General features: G+C 40.8%; 2 protein-coding genes across 3 annotated transcripts in view; one reads left to right on the top strand and one right to left on the bottom strand.

The window, feature by feature from the left end:
• Window positions 1-5,862, bottom strand: part of niban2a (niban apoptosis regulator 2a) — a 32,028-nt gene extending 26,166 nt beyond the window's left edge. The window contains exons 1-2 of the mRNA XM_056403542.1: window positions 5,505-5,862; window positions 587-717 (exon numbers count right to left, since the gene is read on the bottom strand). Coding sequence (XP_056259517.1) covers window positions 587-717; window positions 5,505-5,559 — 186 coding nt within the window. The 5' untranslated portion in view covers window positions 5,560-5,862. The remainder of the gene's footprint in view (window positions 1-586; window positions 718-5,504) is intronic.
• Window positions 5,863-7,835: 1,973 nt separating this feature from the next.
• Window positions 7,836-21,711, top strand: part of stxbp1a (syntaxin binding protein 1a) — a 50,808-nt gene continuing 36,932 nt past the window's right edge. The window contains exons 1-4 of one of the 2 annotated variants that reach the window (XM_056404432.1): window positions 7,836-7,995; window positions 19,928-19,977; window positions 20,798-20,879; window positions 20,998-21,074. In XM_056404432.1, coding sequence (XP_056260407.1) covers window positions 7,959-7,995; window positions 19,928-19,977; window positions 20,798-20,879; window positions 20,998-21,074 — 246 coding nt within the window. In that variant the 5' untranslated portion in view covers window positions 7,836-7,958. The remainder of the gene's footprint in view (window positions 7,996-19,927; window positions 19,978-20,797; window positions 20,880-20,997; window positions 21,075-21,711) is intronic. The other variant, XM_056404433.1, reaches the window with a different exon arrangement.

Raw genomic sequence — 21,711 nt, 5'->3', positions numbered from 1 at the left:
CTCTGGTGGTCAAACAAAGCCCATATTGATGCAGCTTTGTTACACAGAAGTCATTTAGCTACAAACAGCAGAGTGAATTTGTTCATGTTAGACACCAAAAGCATATTGCAAACATGGCGGAGAGGAAGATGGAGAAATTAAAGTTAAACTATAAACCTGCATAGCAAAGTTTAGATCCATGTTTTTAAGGGCGATCTGATGGCTGAATGTTCAGGGAGCATACAACTCAAATACCCTGAGCAGCGAGTCCCCAGTTAGACTCTCGACCGGCCGGACCATTTGCTGCACGTCATTCCCCTACTCTCTCCCTACACTTCCTGTCTGTCTCTGTCAAATAAAACATATATACTGTAAATGACAGCCAGCAATAATAGAAAAATAAGACGTGATAAAGTCGACAAGATAAACATCCAGTTTCATATGACATTAAAGACATGACTACAACTGTGTTTCAGAAATGAAAGAGATATTAAAGATATCCTTTTTTTTTTTTTTTTTTTTTTTTTTTTTATTGTTGATGTCTTTCATGCTTCTGTCCGACGAGCAGGTTTGAGTCTCTCTTTTATAACAGGGTTAATGAACTTGCCTTTCTGTGAAGCAGCTGTGACTGCGTCCCTCCTCCTCCTTCTATCTCAAAGCGGACACTGTTGAAGAGAGCGACGGCATACTGCTGCTCGTACACATCACTGAACTCCTTCATCACACCTCTGGTCCGAGCTGCAGGGGGGGGGGGGCATAGACATGAGATAAACAAGATAAATGAATTATTACACGACTGACACAAACTGTCTCATGTTTTTGTTTTTTTTGGTTTTTTTTATCGCACTTTTATTAAAATACAGTCGAGAGCGGACTGTTGTGTTCCACGGTTTGCGTTTACAAGGCCACGTTTTGGTACAGTGGAATTTATCAGTGCTGCAATTTAAATGTCTTTTGTTAAACATTAACAGAGTGTGAGTGGAGAGCTGCAGTTCTCTTGTGAACACACTCTGTCTCTTTGGGATGGAGAGATGAAGGGCGTCGTATCAGCTCTTTATGAAAAGTGCAATAAAATAAAATTTCAAATGGGCCTTTTAGACAGTGACTCCTGTGCAGCACCCAAAGACATACCCACCACGTAGCATCAGCACAAATGTCTCTCTATCACGGCTTCTGGTAAAAGTCATTAGTAAAACTTGATATAAGACATTTGAATGTAATTAATTCTTGGCAAACACTATGACTAAATATTGATGAGAGAGTTCTGAATGTTCTCTCTAGTTTAAAATGTCCTGTTCATCTTGTTGCAGCTCTTCAGTGAATCATTAATGTTCAGATTGTGAAACATTTAAACCCAATACCACAAGTTTTTATAATTGCACCACTGAATCAAATGGAAATATTGTAGATGTGCTGCCAAATTCAGCCTGAACCTCAAGTTATTATCGTTATAAATTTTGTGCATTTTATACTGTTGGTTGGACAAAAGGAGACTGCTATTGTTCTCCGTTTTTTACATTAAATGATTATTCGATAATGAAAATAATTGTTAGTTGCAGTCCCAGTTTGAAGTCGGAGCAGAATCTCCCAGAAGGGATCAGTTAAATTGAATCATCGTTTTTTCCCAAATCCTTTCACTGCCTGACTCAGCATTTCTTTTCCACCGCTCTCTGCAACAAGCATCCTAATAAATTGTGCAAGAACATGCAGGCGGGGACATGAGCTTTTCCCACATTCCAGTGCTGGAAAAAAAAAAAAAGTGAGTTTGTGAGCCGATCAGCGTGTTTGACTCCGTCAGCAGCAGACAGTGTTGACTATGATCTGTTTATGGAAGGGACGACACAGGAAGGAGGGAGCCTGGCCTGCAGTGGGAGAGCAGGAAGGAAAGAGCTGACAGGACAGGACAGACAGGGAGGGAATGTGGAGGAGACGACGGGACAGGGACACACAAACCTATTAAAAACACCCATGTCATACCAGGAGGGGTAGAGAGGACAGGTTAGAGGAGCACAGGAAGAGAGCGAGACGTCTGACTTCTCTTAAAATGGAAACGGTTTTGCAGAAAAATGTTAATAATGCTCAAATTAAGATGCTGAAAAAAAAAGCACTGTTTTGGTATCTGCGCCAAAATAGTTTTATCCTGGCTGATAAATGCCTATGAGATGGAGAAATTTTGTATGTATCTAGAGCTCTCAGCGCAGTGTGCAGGATTTTTGGTTTCAAATCACTTTGTCACTTTTTTTTTTTTTTCAATTGTGGATATCTGACCAAAACTCTCTCTGTCCTGTGTAAACTTCCACCAGATAAGTGACGGTTAATGGGGCCTCCACTCCGAACGTGGAAAGAATTGGTACTTTCCACTGGTCGTCTTGCTCTGCCAAAGTCAGCAGCCTGGGAAGCTGTGCACGGACGGCCTTTTAGGCACTTGGAAATTGGAATTTGGGAACAAAGACCACATCATAAGACACACACCCAGTCCTCTGTTTCAACCTGTGAAGGCATGCTAAAAAAAAAGTTTGACTGTATCCCTCTATCTGCTCCAGCACATATTCTCCATCTCCTTGTGCTCTGCTGACGGCACTCTGTCAATGAGGCGGTTCCTCCCGCTAAAAATGCCAACGTCATAGTGGTGCTGCAGGAAAAGTCAGTAGGATTCACTGACCAACCGTCCTTTGACCCAAACAAACAAATACCTCAATCTCAATATACAGTCATGTAATCTACTAACCGACCGACAGGAATGCAGCATTCTACACACGTCGAAACTGATGTCGCACTATAAGTTTATTATATCCATGTCGTACAGTGTGGCCTCGTATAAACTGATAATACTGCTGAAATCTCACAGTATGTAGGCGCCTTTAGAGGCCTGGAGGAGAGCATGTTTAAGATGGTGTATATCTTCATATTACGTTGAATAAATCTCAGACAATATTATATTGATTTATTGCCCACTTGTTCCTGCCAGGACCATAAACACAAACCACTACTACTCATGAGATTGTATGTTCAAATTCTACTATGAAGCACAAGAGTAGATACTTCATTTCCTCTGAATACAGACAGAAAACACAGAACATGTTTCAGCTGTTCAGAAACAAACCCTCATTGGGAAAACCCACTGAGTTGACGATAGAAGCTAGCTAGCAGAAGAGGCTGAACTTCATCCGTCTTTCGGGGGTTATGATTGTCTCACTTGAATACTGTATATCTCTGTAGTCCACCAGCACCTGCGCTACACAAAGCAGTGTACAAGCTGCATCAACTGTAACACTTCTGACTGAAAAACCAAGATCAGTTTGTGTTGAAGCAGACGGAGTAGCATTTTAGCCAAATAACCTGTCTTCAGAAATGTTACTTATCATCAAAGGCATGACTAAGATGCTGACATAAGTTGACGCCTCATGTCTTCTGCATCATTCACTCCCTGCGCTTTCTTTCTTGTTCTGCAAGATCTTCCTTACGGCTGAAACCGGCAGCGTTAGTGTGTGGGAAAAACGAGCAGATAAGCTCGTCTCTCTTAGGCAGGGATGATGGGACATAGACTGTGTGGGTGACCACCACAGTTCTGATTTGCATTTGTATGTGTATGTGCATCTCTGTTGTGTAGGCTCACACGAGGGAGGAGATCATTTTGTGAGAATGTGCTTAGGCAGCGAGGATGAAGAAATCACCTTGCAGGGAGGTGCACAGTCCAAACAGAACTCCCAGTGAAGAAATGCTGAGTAGTCTTCACACACACACACACACACACAAACACAAACACACACACACACAGACCATGTGCACACCTAAAACCAAAGAAGATTTGAACCTAGTACTTTAAAGGACATGCAATTCATCCGTACGTGCAAAGGAGACAACAAACGATCTTCAGAGAGACGACACAGAGGGAGGGTGTGTGAGACCCAGACAGCAGTTTCAGCTATTAATCCTGCGACATGTTTGTACCTGCTCTACCTCTGCAGCTTCACCTAAAGCCTCCTCTTCTGACTCAACTCCATATGTATCTGGTTCTTAAAAGACTGAGAAGAAAGAAATGTTGCACAATTTTAGGTATTCTAGCTGAAAACTTAAAATGATGGTGCTTGTGTATTCAGCGGTTCAGAAGTTTATGTTTTTATTGTGTAATATAAAAGAGTCACAGATTTCCCAAGTAGGCCAAACTTTTCTCTTGTCTTTAAAAATAGCCATCAAAATTTCCCAGAGTCCAGTTCGACATCTTCACATAGCAGGTTTTGTTTAAAAAAAAAGTAAAAAGTTTAAAAGTCAAAGATATATAATTTTTTCTAATGATATAAAATGGAGAAAAGCAACAAATCCTCACATTTTAGAAAGATAGAACCAGAGAATATTCCACACTTGTCCTTGATTTAAATGAGTCTTTATTTCGATCATTTCACTAATACTACTGCTGCTGCACTGTTTCAACAATTCTGGGCCCAGTCTAGTCAAACACACAATAACAAACACAACTGATGAAACCAGAGAAACAAACCATAACCACATGTGGCAGCCTCGAACCCTGTTATTCTTCCTGTTTTCAACTATTTCTGAGAGTGTTTCTCTGTCTCATTCACAAAAAGAAGCAACAACAAACAAACTCAGTGTCTGGACCTCAAGAACATAATCTTTGGTTTCTGGAAGTGGTTTCTTCATGCAAGTGCCAGCACACACACACACACACACACACACACACACACACACACACATTTACAATCATGAAGTTGTAGGAACATCCTATCCCCGCCTAAAGTGACAGTTCCTGGAAAGCACGAGAGGATCTGAACACCAACTCAAACATAAAAAAGCATGCCAGTCTTGTCCCTTCTCCTGAGTTACTTTGAACCTGTGATTCATTGTCAAACTGCTTCTAGCGATGACAGTCTAATAATTCCAAGGAAGCATCTACACATCCCTGCACTCTTCCTCTGCCTCCCTCTGCTCCCACTGCCTTGCTGAAATAATCACACAGACCTGCACAGTGCACAGTGGGAGGCTGGAGCAATCTGAGACCTAAATAGCAGCCAGTCCCAAACTTATACAAACATGCTTCCCTTTGGGAAACCTACTTATTATCTCTGAGAAACAGGCCCGCAGCAGAGCTGGGATTCAGAGGAGCTCTGTGAGTGGAGCAGAGCAACAATACACTGTTATAAATGAGAGGAGAACAGGCCAGGGAGAAGTCATTCAACACATATTACAGTCAGACTTTATGCGCAATTCCTGCACAAAGGGTTTCAGTGGATTTCTCCCCTCAGGTTAGACAGACAGCTCAGTTTAAAGGAAGTTTGGTTTAATCTAAAATAGAGTTCACTCCAACACATAAGCATGAGTTTTACAGGCTGTGATTCAGGAAATTCTGGCGTGTGGGGATATCTCTACCGCAGGACATTAAAACTTAATAAAGTTGTTACAAACTGTATAGACATTTCAGTGCTCTTTAGGATATGATCAAAATAACTTTGAAGCCACTTGAGTGTGTGAGAAACTGTCTGCACACAGCTCAGACTCCTCTCTCTTACCTGTAATCATCTCCCGCCTGTTCTCATCCAGGTGCGAGGAAACCACGTCCCCCATGGTTCCAGGAGAGCCTAACAGATCCTGCAGGTATATATATAGCTGCTCACAGGTTGTACTCCAGGTGGAAACAGGGCTTTGGTGATATTCGCAGCAGTCTCAGATATCCGTCCTGAGCCGCTGAGAAAGCACTTCACTGTCCTGCTGGGAGGCGCACGGCTCTCTCTTCGCTCCCGCTCTCTCTAATGGGGGAGGAGGCGGACTGAGGCGAGGCGGCGAGGAGGAGGTGAACGCTGCTCTGTTTCACAGCGGCAGGACACACCCTCTGGGAGTCATCACTGGTCCAACGTGTTCAGTCGGCCCTGCCAAGGGTGTGGCCAGAACCAGGAGCTTACAGTAATAATAAAATACATTCAATATTTACTGTGCGCGTGATTGTGATTTTTTTTATTCGGCGTTAAGTTTATAATCCATGAAGGTGGCATTAAAAACACCGTAATGGTAATGGTGTGCCTTATTTTGAAATGATTCTCCATCCTGGATTTAATTGATTTTAATAAAGGCCATGGAGCCAAAATGAGCTGATTTCTATTAGAGGTTCTGCCCAGTGAGGAAAAGGGTTTATCCATGATTCCCAGTGTTGGTGTGTTCCTCCATGAAGGTAAATGCTGCCCCCGTGTGGACTGTTTGATACTGAAACGGCTCTGTATTAGGCCAATAAATGTTTGGGGTTTTTTTTTTAGATAAAAAAAAATATGCTAAAGCTCAGAGTAGATAGTTGTGAAATAGTTCAACCTTTAATAGGCGACCAAGTGCACTATACTCATAATGTCCAATGGTCCTTTAAAACATTTAAAGTGTCCAAAGTCAAATTCAATGTGAAAGTCACCAAATTAGTCTAATATTCAGATAAACTACAGGCAATCAGTGAGTTAGGAGTTCATTGTTTACTGTCCCGGTTTGGCAACAGCTGCTCTGGTCCATATGAAGAAGGTGCATTAATTAATCAACTATTCTTTAAACCTATACAATAGCCTTTGCATTAAAGCTATAATATGTAACTTTTCCACATTAAAATGTTTAAAAATCACTACATCTATGTCATATATTTTTGAGTTGTATACTTACATTATCCCAAATGTTTCCAGCAATTCTCAAACCAGAGAACTACGTGGTTTCTATCATGGTAATGGTCTGTTTCATTTGCTCGCCTGTCAGTGACGTCGCATGCCCTATGCACATGCATTTGTGGGTGTTGTAGTTGCCTGGCAGAAGCTCAAAATGTACTTTTATCTAGTTGTAAGCCACATACACTTTTTACACCAACTATATATCTTAACCAGATGAAGGATTTTAGTCATTGGACAGCTCAGCTCCCAGCTGCTGGAGACTTCCTGTGTCCGCAGAAGAGCTTCGGCATATCACTCAATTTTACTGCTTTATTCGTTCACTGGTTTTAATCCTCTGGTCCGTATGTTATGGAGAGCAGGACATGCCTGCGGATAATTTGGCTTCCAGTAAAAACTTCAGTGACGGTTTGATTTCCTGAAAGACTGAGCTTTAGGGTAATAATGGTGAAAACAACAACTCCCATCATCCCATGCTGTTTCATTCACCTCTTTGTTATTGTATTGATTAAGAGACTCCTAGCAGCAGATGTTACATACTGTGCCTTTAACATGAGTCAGCTCCACTGGTGCTGAAACAGACATAACTTCATTAGCTGATCAACAGTCAATTAATTGGCAATTTCAACGAACGATTGCAGTGATAAAGCAAAGTTGCTAATCTCACTGATTTCAGTCTGTCTGGTACCAGGATTTGGTGCCTTTCTGTGTTTCACATCACTATTTTGGACATTGTTCAAGAAAAATAGGGGTTTTGAAGACAGTCTTGGGTTGTGGGAACTTATCAGGAATAAAAACAATAATTACAGCAGCCATACCTCCACCCATTAAAACAGTGTCAGTAATGACCAAAAACTAGAAAAACCAAACAAATGACAAATAGAGACGCTTATAGTGATTGTTTTCACACCCTCTGGTATCTAAAGCAAATACATACTAACCTATATTGCACCGATCACTCGATGAATGGCACGTTTCTAGAAAGTAGGCTCTAACATATATATATGGCTGAACATAGGATAGGCTACATTAAGTTGGGGACTTAAGAACAAGTAGAAGGCTGTAGCTGGTGTTTTGTTAATAACACAGACCTAATCCAGGACGGCTGCAGTAAATAGTTCAAGATAATAAAACGCAGTCGCAGCCAAACGTCCAATACCACCAACGAGGGGATGATGCGGAAGGATACGCAGTGACGTTTCCTACTGGAGGCTCCTCCGCAGCGATGTGAGGTGAGCGGAGAGAAGGGGGAAAGAGAGAGAGAGAGAAAGGGAGAGAGAGAGAGAGGGAGGAAGCAGAGGGAGATCACTCGGTCCAGAACTCAGCAGCATCATGGCACCTATCGGATTAAAGGCGGTGGTCGGCGAAAGTAAGATCATTTGTTTTATTATTATTTTATTCTAAATGTGGTGAAGTGTGTGTGCAAATGCGGCAGTGTTTGTGTGTGTTATTTTAGCAGGATGCGGACGGCTGGTAGTACATCTGGGTGATGATGAAGGTGGTGCTGTTGGTGCTTCATTTCATCCTATTGTAAAACACAGCCGTGTAGTAAGGGAGCTGTAGGTAATCTGCAGAGGCTGGGTTGTCACACCGGGCTGCTGCGGCGCGGATGCGCAATTGTATTTCAGGCTGCGGAGACCTGAAAAAGGCTCTAACAAGCGGTGATTGGCCCACTGATAGAAAATGTAGGCAGCATTCTCCATGAAAATGCAAAAAGCCTGGAGGGAAAGGCAGCCCACATACGCCCTTTTAGCCTCAATCAGCGTTTATTTCAGGAATAACCTGCGCTGCCTCGGAGCTGCATCATAAACCGTGTTTTTGCATGAATATTGTGCCACACGATGCTGCAGACTCACGCCTTGGCTATAGCTAATCATAGCCAATAATCTAATGCAATGCTATTGATTATAATGTGATAGGACATTAACACTCTCCATCCGTGGGATTCCCTGGTTTCAGCAGTGCCTCACCCCCCTGATGGAGCATGAATCGGTTGCGTAAAACACCCTTCCTCCACCGGAGCGCCTCACTGCTGAAACGAGCTGCTGTCAGCTGTGGTTCACGTTAATGGCGGATTGTATCCAAGAGGAAAGTTGGCTTGAGAGGCCGCTACCCGAGAAATTCCGCATTATCTGTACACGAGCTACCGTCCACTAACGACCAGTGAATGCCCTTTCATCATCATCATCATCATCATCATCACCATCATCATCATCGTGCCCTTTCCTGGTGTTGCGCCAGTCTGTGTAATCCTGCGTCGTTAGGACGCTGTGGACGCGACTGTCCAGTGTCTGAATGGGTCATGAAGAATCATTTATTGCGGTGTCGGTGTGTGGGGCTGATGCAGGCCTGAACATGGAGGCGCAGCTCCATTCTCCTCAGGAGGGTCAACTGGGTGCAAGTGTTGGTGGTCGTGATAATGTCAGACAGGCCTGCACAGTAAAGCCTCACAGAGACCAATGGGTGTGAAGGCACGTACCTGATATATAAGTGATGGTTGCCGTGATTTCTTCAGCTGCATGTTTTCCAAATTTTTTGGGAACGTGCCCTGCCCGTGCTGCAGGATCTGCTTCACTTGATATCTGTTGTTCGTCTTATTGATTCGGTTTCACATTTCACTAACTCACATCCACACGGCCTCTCTGTAGTAATGTCTCACTCCCTGTCAGTGAGAATAGCCTATTGAATCTTTACATCTCCCAAATCTCATCAGGCTCATTGGTGTTTCATTTGTCATGGGTACTGCTGCAAATTTTTAGGCCCCCACCCCCACACTAATACACATCCACCTCCTTCGTCTCACACACGCGCACACACACACACACACACACACACACACACACACACACACACACACACACACACACACACTGCTGTGATATGATATGATGGAGGGTGAAAAGGTTTGTGCTCTGGCCAGGAATCAGACCTCCCACATGGAGCAAGACCTGATCCTCAACCACCAATTATTACAAACTCCCCAAAATATGCAAATTCACTTTGAAGCCAAAAGTATTAAATTATATAATAAATATAATGATATATTGTTATGATTAGCTGTGAATGAGAAGTGCTGGAGGATATGAAAAAATATTATAAAAGTATTATAATGTCACACCATGTAAAAAAAAAAAAAGAAATTATATAGTGCCTGTGATTTGAAAAACCCATTCACATGTCTCAACCAAAAACTCTATCGACTTATTTTGCTCATTTGTAATTTTTACCAATGAAATTGTGTAAAACATGATATGATCATATTGTCATGATAAGAATTATTGGCCCATCATGCTGTGGAGTTAGAGCAGATATTTTAATAGATGACTGGGGAATAGTGTTTGGCCTAGTGCTATATTGTAGTTGAGAATTAGAATTAATGGGAGCACAGACCTGCATTTTTATGCATCACATTACGAGACAGAAATTTAATAGAAATGATATCATCTGAGCACCTACAGTGTTACACAATACAGCTTCACATGCCAAATATCCGTGCATGTTCCGCTTTATTTAATTATTTAAGGCCTTGTAACTGACAATTACATAACCCGGTTTGTAAAACTAAAGGCGGGCACGTGCAAGCTCCCATTGTGGAGTGGAGCGTCCTTTCTAGAACAACGTAAACACTCTGTGAATGTTTCCCAGTAGGTAAAGGCAGGGACGCAGCAGGCAACACCTGTGCTCTGTTTGGCTGAGGTGAAGCAGGGATGGGATTGGTGGAGGTGGTGGGGGCAGAGAGGGAGGGCGACACCATCATGGGTCCTCTCTGCAGCAGTGGATATAGCAGCCAGGATGAAGGAGGGGGGATGGGCAGCAAGCAGAGCTTCACCCTCCCCTTTCATGACTGTATATGAGCATCAGTCCCAGAGAGCAACAGAAGGAAAATGAGGGTGGATGAGGAGAGGCTCTCATCAGTCACCAACAACCTGAGCTGGAGGAGATTTATTTCGAAATGATGCTGCTGCTCAGATTGATGAACCCGAGGAAGTGCTGCAATTACACTCCTGTGATTACAAAGAAACAATATTAAGTAGTTGATGTTCTGGAGATGAACACTTGTACTGTATGATGCATTCAGTCCTGTTGTACTGGATTTCATTATATTATCCAGGTGTTCGTGTTATTCTGTGCCGTTCTGACTTATTTTATGTCTACCCAGGGAATCAAGTCCCATCTTTCATTCATTCATTGTTTAGAGGTGGGTTATATGGAGAAAATCTTGTACGACAATATATGTAATTTTCTATCATGGTATTGATGTGTACTGTTGTGGACTTTCTGTAAATTTAATTGAGAAACTGTTTATAGATAACATAACCAGATGGGAATGTCTGTTTTTGGCTAATCAACTGAAACAAATCACTTACAAACCAAAATACTTCATCACATTTCTGCAAAACTCCCGTAAATGCAATAAAACCATAAAGCATTGTGGGATTTCTCTGACCACAGACAAATTAATATCATCTACAATATAAATTGTATTGTCTAGTTGCCCATCCCTACTTTCATTCATTCATTGTCTTTAGCTGCTGATTCCCATACAGGGTCATGAGGTTCATACTGCAAATGCAGTGCTGTTGATATGTGTGCTGTTCAGCATACATATTAATTATCATCCTGTAGTTGTGTAAGAGGTACAAGTAATGCGATTGTCCACAGATAAAATATATCAATTGAGCTAACTATACTGCTACCAATACATCCTCTGCTATACACTTATGTGCACACAGTGATGTAACTACAGTAAGTCTGAGGGTTAAAAATATCTATGTGAATCATAACTGGCCCATTTTCATTCAGGTGACAAAGAAGTCATCAGTAATCACCCTGTTCAACTTCATTGTAACCTTATAGTGGTTGAAATGGCATGTGGTTAAGTAGTAGCTTTTTATTCTGGCTGACACAGCTACACTGTGCACATTAGTTGTGTTTTTTTTTAAGTGTTTTTTTGTGAAATTTTTTGCCTTAATTTGATGCACAGTAGAGAGCTGACAGGAGATGATGATAGACAGACAGGGTGTAGCATGCAACAACAACCTGCGATATCACAGTCACTGTCTTACACCAGTCGGCCAACGGGACTCTTGTCAGTAGCTGTTTATTAAACATAAATACCGCTGTGAACATATACGCTCATATTTTCTCTTTGTGGTATTAATCAGATTCCTGAAATCCACCTGTCGAAGCATATCACACTTGCGTTACTATTCTCATGGGTCAAGGATAAGTCTGTGAATCCAGAGCTAAACTGAAAATACGCTAGATACTGTTAGTAAGGAGTATGTGCTGTATATTAAGTAAGACTAAATAAGTATTCTTATTCTTATTGTCTTTTCTGCATTTTCTGTCTTATTGAGAATGAGGAAATTTATAGCCCTCTCATGTTTCTGCATTACAGGAGCTATTCGCAAGTTTAGCTGTTGCTACATAGCCAGCGTTAGCATTAACAGCTGTTTACTTACTCTAGAAGAAAAGTTGCAAGTTCAGCATCAAACTTCATTTGTCTGCTCACTGAAGCTGTGTTCAGCTGTGGAAAGCAATTCTCTTGTTTTGCTTCTATTCCTATCACTTCTTTTCTCCTACTGAAGTTAGCATGCTAACTAGCTAGCTCTGCTCTGGGCGGACCGTCTCGTCACTTTCTGATAGTGATTCACTGTAGTGTCTAGTCTGGAAGTTTGGCTGCTCAGAGGGCAGTTTATCTGCACCACCCTGTGGTGCAGATAAACTGGTTATCTCCAACATGTAACACCCCCTAAATCCAAAAATTGTAATTTTTACATTTATCTTAATGTTCAGATTAAACAAATGAGACAGACAAAGACATGAGAGTGTTAATCCGTGACCTTTAGAGGTGCTGGTAGGTACATTTTTAAGCCTTATATAGCGGCTACCTGTTTCTCCCAGTTTCCAGTCTTTATGGTAAGATAGACTTCGTATGTCCTGACTCCAGTTCTGCACCTAAAACAAAGATTTGGGAATGGCATCGATCTTCTCATTTTACTCATTGCTAGGAATTAAGCAGGTTTCACAAAACGTTGGCCTTTTTAAGCATGCTGGTGTGTATTTATGCCTCTCTGTGTAGGGCTTTGTGAAGAGAAGGAAGGAGGAAGGTTAAGCAGAGAAGGACACATGCACTTATTTGCACATACACACTTACAGATGAACACACACGCATACACATACAAAGCATTGCTGACCTTGGAAGCATCACTGAACCAGAGCGTCACACACTCGTCTGGGTTCAGTGTCTGACGCAGTGCCTGCAGCCCCTGGGCCTACATAGAACACACACACGCACACGTACACACACACACACACACAATAAATACACAGGCACGCCACACACACTCACACTCAAATAAATCCATGGCGAAATGTCATGTCGCAGTGTTTACAGAGCATGAAGAACTGGCTGAAATAGAGCTCTCTAATGCAAGGTTACAGTGCTTCATAATCTTAATGAATTCGCCTTCTCTTTCACTGAGGAAGAGTGCTGTGTCAGAGCTGGCAGACGTCCTCTCCCTCCCACTCTTCTCGGCAGCACGTGACCGCTCTCTCCATCCTCCTCTTACATGCATACACACACACATACAGCGCAGGCAAATTTAACACAGTGTTACAGAAATATCTACTTATAGGAGATCGGTACTGTACGAGAGCCAAGTAGCGTCGGCCAAGATGCTCTCGTCCTCAAGCGACATAAACAGAAAGAGGGAAAGCAGATTAAGGAGAAAAAGGGAAAGGGAGAGGATAGTATGACATGATGGTGATGTGTCAAGTTGTTATGCTAACTGTAAGAAGCAAAATACAATTGATAGTGAATTCTGGCTGTTTTTTTTGCTGTACATTAAGCAGCACAGCTGAGCTGGATGAGACTGCAGAGCACTCAGACTGTCAGACAGAGCTCCAGCCAGGTCGCTGCAGCCTGCGGTATCACAATGCATCACTTGCTTTCTTATAGTCTGTTATATACTGTCTGCCGTTTTCACCACCATGGATTGTTTCCCAGCTTCATTTAGACTGCACCGCAAGCACTGTAGAGAACGCTTAAAAAAACAGGACACAGTAAACGCCCCTTGAATTTATGAAATAATTCATTGCATTAATTATCTGATTTTAGTAAAATGATTAACCACTGACCCTTTTGATAAACATTTAGTCTTTAAAGACAGTGAAAAGGTATCTTTAGTTTCCATAATGTGAGGTATTTCAGATTAAAATGGAATATTTGGGGTATAATTACAAGAGGGACTTGATTAAATTGTTCAGGGATTTTATTTGATTGCTCATAATGTGTGCGCTGTAGTGAGCTGGGAGTCTCTGTAGAGGACTGTTGGCCTCCACCCCCACACACTTCCTCACCTGTGTTGTTAGATCAGGAGTCTGTGAACAAGGGAGAAATGAATAAAATGGAGCACAACCACACTCCTCTGGATATATAAACAGTTTTTCTGACATGCCAACACACAATATTGCTCCGCTAGATACTATGGCCCACAAGCATGGATGACGAGAGAGAAGTAATTTGATGGAAGGGGTTAGCGAGATGCTCCAGATTAGATTTGTCAGGAAACATTAATGAATACGTCTATGAGTGCACGATGAGTCAACAAAAATACTCCAGCATCCAGGGAAAGAAAACAAGGATGGATTTTTGTCATGTAAATACTCAAAAACTATTATATTTGAGACATAATGAAAATGTAATGCAGGGTTTCAATTAATATGTCTTCATTGGCTCTTTATGTATTCTTAATTTCCTATGTAGGAAAACAAGCTTGGAGTTTAGAGTTTAGAGATGTGCCTGATGTTGAGCAGATGTTTCACAGCACCATGTTTTGTGAAATTGATTTTGTCAACTGTTGTCAGTAACCTAATTATGATTAGAAAATATGTAGTAGTTCATCTGTGCAGCTTTTTTCAACTGACATTTCTTAAGTGGCATTTTTTGTGTGAAAATGTTGCTGCATTAGTGACTGCTGTTGATAGATAATGGCAGCTGTTCATCTGAGTTTCCCCTCGGATCCTCTCAGAGAAGCTCCTGTCCGAAGCTGTCAGGTGAACAAAGGTGGCTGACAGCTCCATGTGTGTAACAAGTGTATTGCATGCAACCTGGCCTGAACGTCTCGTTTCTCGTCTGTGCCAACACAGAATGTCTTCATGCCTTTACACACCAAATATTTATGTCTCAGTAGGTGATGATCTGACATGAGATGTATATTAGTATGTTGATCCTTGCTGTGTTGTCATGCTGATGTTGATTGATGCTTTCACAACACTGCTAGGCCCGCACCCTGTTTGTTTAGCTTTCAGGCTGTGCTGATGTACGTCTATGAGAGTCAACACGTTCACCAGAGATCAGTCCACTACTGTTAATATACAGTATCTGTGGCAGGAGAATTTCAGAGTGTCTGCACTCAGGTCTCATGACTCTGCTTCATCTCTGCTCCTGCACATCATCTCAGGTCATGGGAAAGGCTCCTCATGACCTCTCCTCAGCCAACATGACCTCTGACCTCTGACTGGATATATGTGGGAGTCCAGAGTAGCTCCAAACTCATGATCTTCTTCTGCTTTTCTTACAACCCACTTGTGCTGGTTGTGGCTGGTTAGGTTGTTATGTAACTGCAGGCCGGTCTGACCAGGCTGTGAATAGCAGAGAAGCTTTTGGTTTAAAGATCGGTACTCTCATGTAGTCTTTTATCACTGGTTTACATTTTTGAATCTATTTGATTTTAATTAACTGCTTAGCGTAAATTGAATGCAGGATCGTCATTTAAACAGCGGATGCAACTAACAATTATTTCAACTATCAGTTTGATTGATCAGTTGATTATTTGCATCAATGTCAAACATAATGACAGATGTCAATTGTCAGATGTCATGCAAGTTACCAGAGCTTAAAGAGATGTCTTAAACTGATTAAATTGCTGGATGAATGGTCCAAGAACCTAACTGTAATCAATTTCCAATCACATAAAACACAAACAAAAATACTTTTTTATTTGATTTTCAGTGAAGCAACTAATAATCCGACTGACTAATCATTTCAGCTCCATGTTAAACACAATAATATATCCATAGTGTCTCAATATAGAAAATAATGGTCTCAGGCAAAGTACCACCCATGTTTTTTTCCTCCATTTTGTTCGTTACAGTTTTCTGCAGATCTCTTATGACACCTTGTCATCCATTACTAGCAGAGTTTTATTGATGGACAATGATAGCGATGCGGCTTCATGTGTCCTTTGTTTTTCACAGAAATTGAGACCCTCCAAGTGAAGCTTCAAGTGTTTTTCTGTCTAACAAAATCAAAAAAGTCTCTCAGCTGAGCCACGGTGAAGGCTGTCCTTGTATTTCAGCACGAGCCCGGCTGAAATGTCTGCCTGTCTCTTTAAGATCGTCAGTGTCAGCGTCTCTCGGGAGTGATGCTACGGTGAAGCGTAGATCCAGAGAAAAAAAATGGGTCATGTACTCATAGGTGAAAGTCCCTGAAGGGGGACAACCACGAGTCAAAGGGAGAAACTGCCAGCTCTTCACTGCCGCATGTAGCGTCAAGGCTGGGAGGGGAGTACATTGACCTAATCAGCAATATCATGTACAGTAACACATCACACAGTTTCTTATCGTGGCTAAATGTCGGTGAGATTCTCTGAGTGAGGTCAATTTGAAGAAAAAAAAATCCTGTTGCTTGGTGTCCTTAAATTTAAAAAAAAAAGAAGGTATATTACAATGTGTTTTGTAATTTATCAGCCCCTTTTAGATTATGTTGAAAGTCTGACAGTAAAATCCTGTTATGCCTTCGCTCTGTCTTCGTTTTCTTCCCTGCTCCGCCATGAGGATGTGTATCCTGTTAAACTGGATGTAAGAGAGCATATGAGACTCCAAAGGGGTGTGTGTGTGTGTGTGTGTGTGTGTGTGTGTGTGTGTGTGTGTGTGTGTGTGTGTGTGTGTGTGTGTGTGTTTGTACCACTCTGCCTGTTTGGTTGACACAGCTGTTGCGCTGTGTTTGTTCAGGTCCCTTCCCCTCTGTCTGACTGGTGTGTGTCTGTATTGTTGTGCCTCTATCTGGAGGTCAGAAAGGAAAAATCTACAGTGCTGTCTCCATTCCCAGTTATCAGTTACGAGTGTGTGTACTTCAACTATTTCATCATCATAGTTTCATTGTTTACATGACTTAGTGAAGCTAACACAGGAGATGAACGAGAGGAGTGAGAGAATAGCTTTGGAAATATGGATCAATGTAATCACAGCTCATTATTGAAGACAATAGAGATAAATAGTTTTGCTGAAAGATGTCACACAATTCCTGAGGTTGCAGACTATTTCGACTGTCTACATTAAACTAGACAGATAAAACCTTTCACATTTGACCAAAAATAAGATAAAATATATTGTGATCTGAAAAATCAGCTCAAGACAGTTTGCACGTGACCACACAGTCAGGTAGATTAAATGGGGCTTTAAAATTGTGCAGAACAATTCACACAGAGCGACTTCATGCAGCAGACACAGAACATCATTCTCTTAATCAATTCAATAACAATATTTACTCTCCTTTTAGCTCTGGTTTTGGCCTCCACCAACCTCTATATAAAATATCTGTCCCTGTAGCTGTTAAATGCTCCACTATTTTGGCAGAAACTGTTAGCTAGTTGCTAACTGTGTCTAGCTAGCTAACAGATGCAGTTAGCCACTAGCTAACTTTTTTTGTTTGTTTTTGAGGTTCGGGGCAAGTATCGCACAGAGGGTTTATCAGAGTTTATTTGCTGCCTGGTGCTACTGGTGCTACTGGGAGCAAAGGGGACGAGAGTGGAGTTAATGGGCCAGAAAACCAAAACAATTAGCTAAAAGATGCTAAAATGCTCTGTAGTGCTAAAGGGAGCTGCAGAGTCGGGTGGTACTTCTCTGTGGGTCCATCACTACAAGAGACATCTTTTGATAATTTGACCCATTATTGTTTTTTATAAAGATAATGTCAGTGTAGCTTTAATATTCAACACAACATACATGATAGGCTAGAACACGCTCGTGTGTGTATTCTCCCAGACTAACAACAACACTGACCAGAGTTTGTCTGTCAGGGGTGTTAAAACAGGAAGTAGTAATGAAAGCAGCCCATTGAAAATCTTAGTTATGGTGTTGTTAATCGACATCTATGTGTAAGAGACTGTATCTTGGACAAAAATGAGTGTGGCATATTTCAAATTAATTAATCATCTTTTTTAAATATGAGTTTATAATATACTTGTTCAGGGACTGGAGATTTTCATTCTTGCAGCTCTATCAGAAAAATGCTGCAGCACAGATCCAGAGAAAACACATCAGCTGCAGCAGAGGAAAAGGGAACACGTGTGACGGATTTCCCCACCGCTGCTTTGTTTGTAGTGTCTCATCCTGTGGCCTAGAGGCGCCGCTGGATGAAAAAAACAAGTTGATTTTTTAAGGAATGAACATGAGCTTTAATTTTACAACCGTTACTTTGAACTTTTAGCACAGATTTTTCAAAAACTCCACATCCAAAGTGTTTGCTCCCTAATAAAATAAAAGTTTCTTTGGTTTTGTATTAGCTTCTGCTTTGCTGAGACAGCAGCTAAATGAACAGGACACAGAAGACGCTGGGAATAGACTGAAGCTGAGTCAGGGAATCTCTGTCATTTAGTGAGAATAATATTCCTAGACCATATGTCCCACAGGAGGTCAGATACAGTTCCTCTGACTCACAGGAGGTGAGCTCTGTCTGTCTATCTGTCTAACCTTTCTTTTTTCATCCATCCTAGCTATCCTTTTTGTCACGCTTCCTAATTTTCCATCTATGCTTCCTTTCAGCCATCCTATCTATCTATCTATCTATCTATCTATCTATCTATCTATCTATCTATCTATCTATCTATCTATCTATCTATCTATCCTATTGCTTGCGTACAGCTGCACCCTCTTGCTGTGAAAAGAGCCAATGAGCAGCTACTGTCTTCATCGCCTGGAAGACTTTATTAATGTTTTCTTTTAGGAGGCAGAAATCACAAGCGCTGACTCAAGTAAACACATCCCTGATTTTTACTCGATGTGTGTTCTGTGATCTGTAATCTTTTCTGTGCGAGTCCTTTTTAATCTGTGGTAATCCATCAGTATCTTTGTGGCCTCAGGTTTTAGCGACCAGCCGAAGGGCTTAGCGGGTTATATTCACAGTGATCCAGCATGATGTTAAACAGTAATTCACCCTAAATGGATTTATCCTAATACGGCTGGCAGATTGCTGGCACGATGATCAGGCCAATATCAGTTGCTGCCGAATAAACATTGCCATCGCGATGTGACCTCGCAGTGGATGAGATTATTTTCGACATGTAGATCTTTGAAATCAAAGCAGAATCACTTCCCAGCAGTTTTTAATCACTCCTCATCAACAGGATTTATTCCACTAGTGTAGATCTGTGCTCAGTGACCTTGTTGCAGGCCATATTTGACTTTGTCACGTTATTTTCCTCCAGTGAAAGAATTGCATTATGGGATTTATTAACCTATACTAGTAGGACAGGATAATGTTGGTAATTTCCACTGGTTTTTATTCATGCTTTTATACTTTATTGTAGACTAATACAATCCTGACTTGTAAGAATAAACTCATTGATTCTGACGCAATCATGTTATCCCTAAAACTACTAAAAAATATATATCTCATAGCAGTACTTTACTTTCTACTTTTTTACTTTTTACATCTACAGGAAAACAATAACATGTTGCTGATGATTGTCAGTGTTTTTTGAAGGATTTTCTATGTGTATTTATTCTTTATTTTATTCCTAAATACAGTTATTTTTGTTATTTTCTTAGCGTGACTGTTCTCCATATTTAGAACATGGTTAACATTATCATTGCAGTATATGTATTTAAAACATATGGATTATTGTAATTATGCATTTGTGATTCCAATATTATTGAAAATATTGACAGAAATATCATGCAGAAATAAAAATGAAAATCTCTCTTTGGATACAACAAGTGATATGACATCAGCTGTCACTGTGGTAGAAATCAGGCCTGCAGGTGTTGTCATACACGCTATATCCCCCTGATGTCTATTTAGTTATTGTAAGTCAACATTTGTTCAAATGAATATGAAGGAGTTGTGAAGGTGGGGTATTAGCTTACTTGGGGGAAATAGCACCTGTTCTTGTATTCTTGTATGTATTCATGGATATTCCCTGTTTACAAAATACATTAAAACATCTTCGCTCATCAGATCATCTTGCATCCCTCAGATTCCTGATGGTGTTTGTTTTTATTCTGATTTACAGAGATTATGAACGATGTAATCAAGAAGGTGAAGAAGAAGGGAGAATGGAAGGTAAGAAGTTCACATTTAGGAGAAAATGCTAGAGATAAAAAGTTGTTGGTCTAATAGCGATGTGGAAGACTGCATCCTGATATTTTAGTGACATGTCACCCAGACAAGTGTTGCAGCACTTAGATCAAATCAAATCAAATCAAAATCCTGCAGCTTCGTCAGTTTGTAAAGTGACAAAAGTGTGTAAAAGTGTATTTGATCCATTTTGACATATAAATATTTGATATTGTGCATTCTGGAAAAGAAAAGATTTCAATAGATTTCATCAATAGATTTGATCATGTGATATCTTACTGTTTTTGTATATTTATATATATTTTTCTTTCTCTCTTCCATGTATATATATATATGTTGAATATAATATGAAAGAGTGCACACAAATCACTGTCAATGATTGGACGACACTCCCTTGGGAGAATATTTGTCCCACACCTGGGCACACATGATAATTGGAATATTATTTATTTAAGATCATGGTTGTTAGAAGTGTTGAAGTTACCACTGACGAAGGTCTAGAGAGACCGAAGCATTAGGATGATCAATAAATTGTGATGCTGAGCAAGAGCAGTGTGTGGGATATTCTTTTTTATCAAGACTTAAGACAAAACTCCAAATCTAAGTTGTAATCCAGCAGCTTGCTGACTGAACTGGATATTGTACATCACATGCAAGCTGCCATGTTTGCTTTTTCCATAATTGTTTCCACAAAATGTCCCTACTGTAGAGCTTTTAATCGAATGAGACAGTTTTACTGTTAGCCACATGTAATAGAAGTAATAAAGTGTGTTTGTATAGTCACTGTCTTCTCCCCTGTTGCCAGGCGCTGATTGTGGACCAGCTGAGCATGAGGATGTTGTCGTCCTGCTGCAAGATGACAGACATCATGACAGAGGGCATCACCAGTAAGACACAACGGTCACACACTATCGTTTCTCTGGACCGTGACACTTTCCTGTAGTCTGCTTGTGTATGTAGCACCGTAACTGTTTACATACATGTTTGTTCCCTCTGTCCCTCTAGTCGTGGAGGACATCAACAAGCGGCGAGAGCCTCTTCCCAGCCTGGAAGCCATTTACCTGATTACACCCACAGAGAAGGTAAGGATGCTCCCTCCCTCTCTGTCAGTCATAGTGAGAAGATACAGACGCACAGCTGTTGACTCAGTCGAGACAGATCACACACGTTCACATGCTCTTTCAAATTCAAATTAGTTTGGTGACACTAAATTACAGTATTACCAAAGCAGATTGTAGAAGTTTCACAATGTACCTTAAGCATAATATACAACACAACAAAAAAAACAAATGGTTTACCCATAGGTTACTATAATGAAAGAAAGATAAATAATTGCAAATCAATAAATGAAATAAAGCATGACAAGATATAAAGTTTAACAATTTATTTAATTGGCAATAGAGGAAATTAGATAAAAATATAAAGAGTGTGTTTTAATCTGCTGGTTTTCCCATATTTTGCTGCTTCAAAGACATTCGTTTTTTTTTGTTTTATTAGTTGTTGTTTTTTTTTTCTTTTCCACAAGTAAATATTAATTTTGCTCTGTTTGGTCTCTGTGGTCAATTCTTATAAGCTTAACTGGCGTGACTAGCAAGTTTAACATGGTGATTTATTAATTTAGCTCAGGCCTTCATCCTGTTAATGTAAATGCTTCAGCAACATCGTGGCAATAAAGCTTAATCGAGTTTGCACATATAACTGTGATCAATACTCAGCAGA

This window comes from Seriola aureovittata, chromosome 18 (assembly GCF_021018895.1).
Source record: "Seriola aureovittata isolate HTS-2021-v1 ecotype China chromosome 18, ASM2101889v1, whole genome shotgun sequence".
Classification (NCBI taxonomy): domain Eukaryota; kingdom Metazoa; phylum Chordata; class Actinopteri; order Carangiformes; family Carangidae; genus Seriola; species Seriola aureovittata.
Note: the sequence above shows the minus strand (reverse complement) of the source record. Positions and strands in the feature narration are given on the sequence as shown.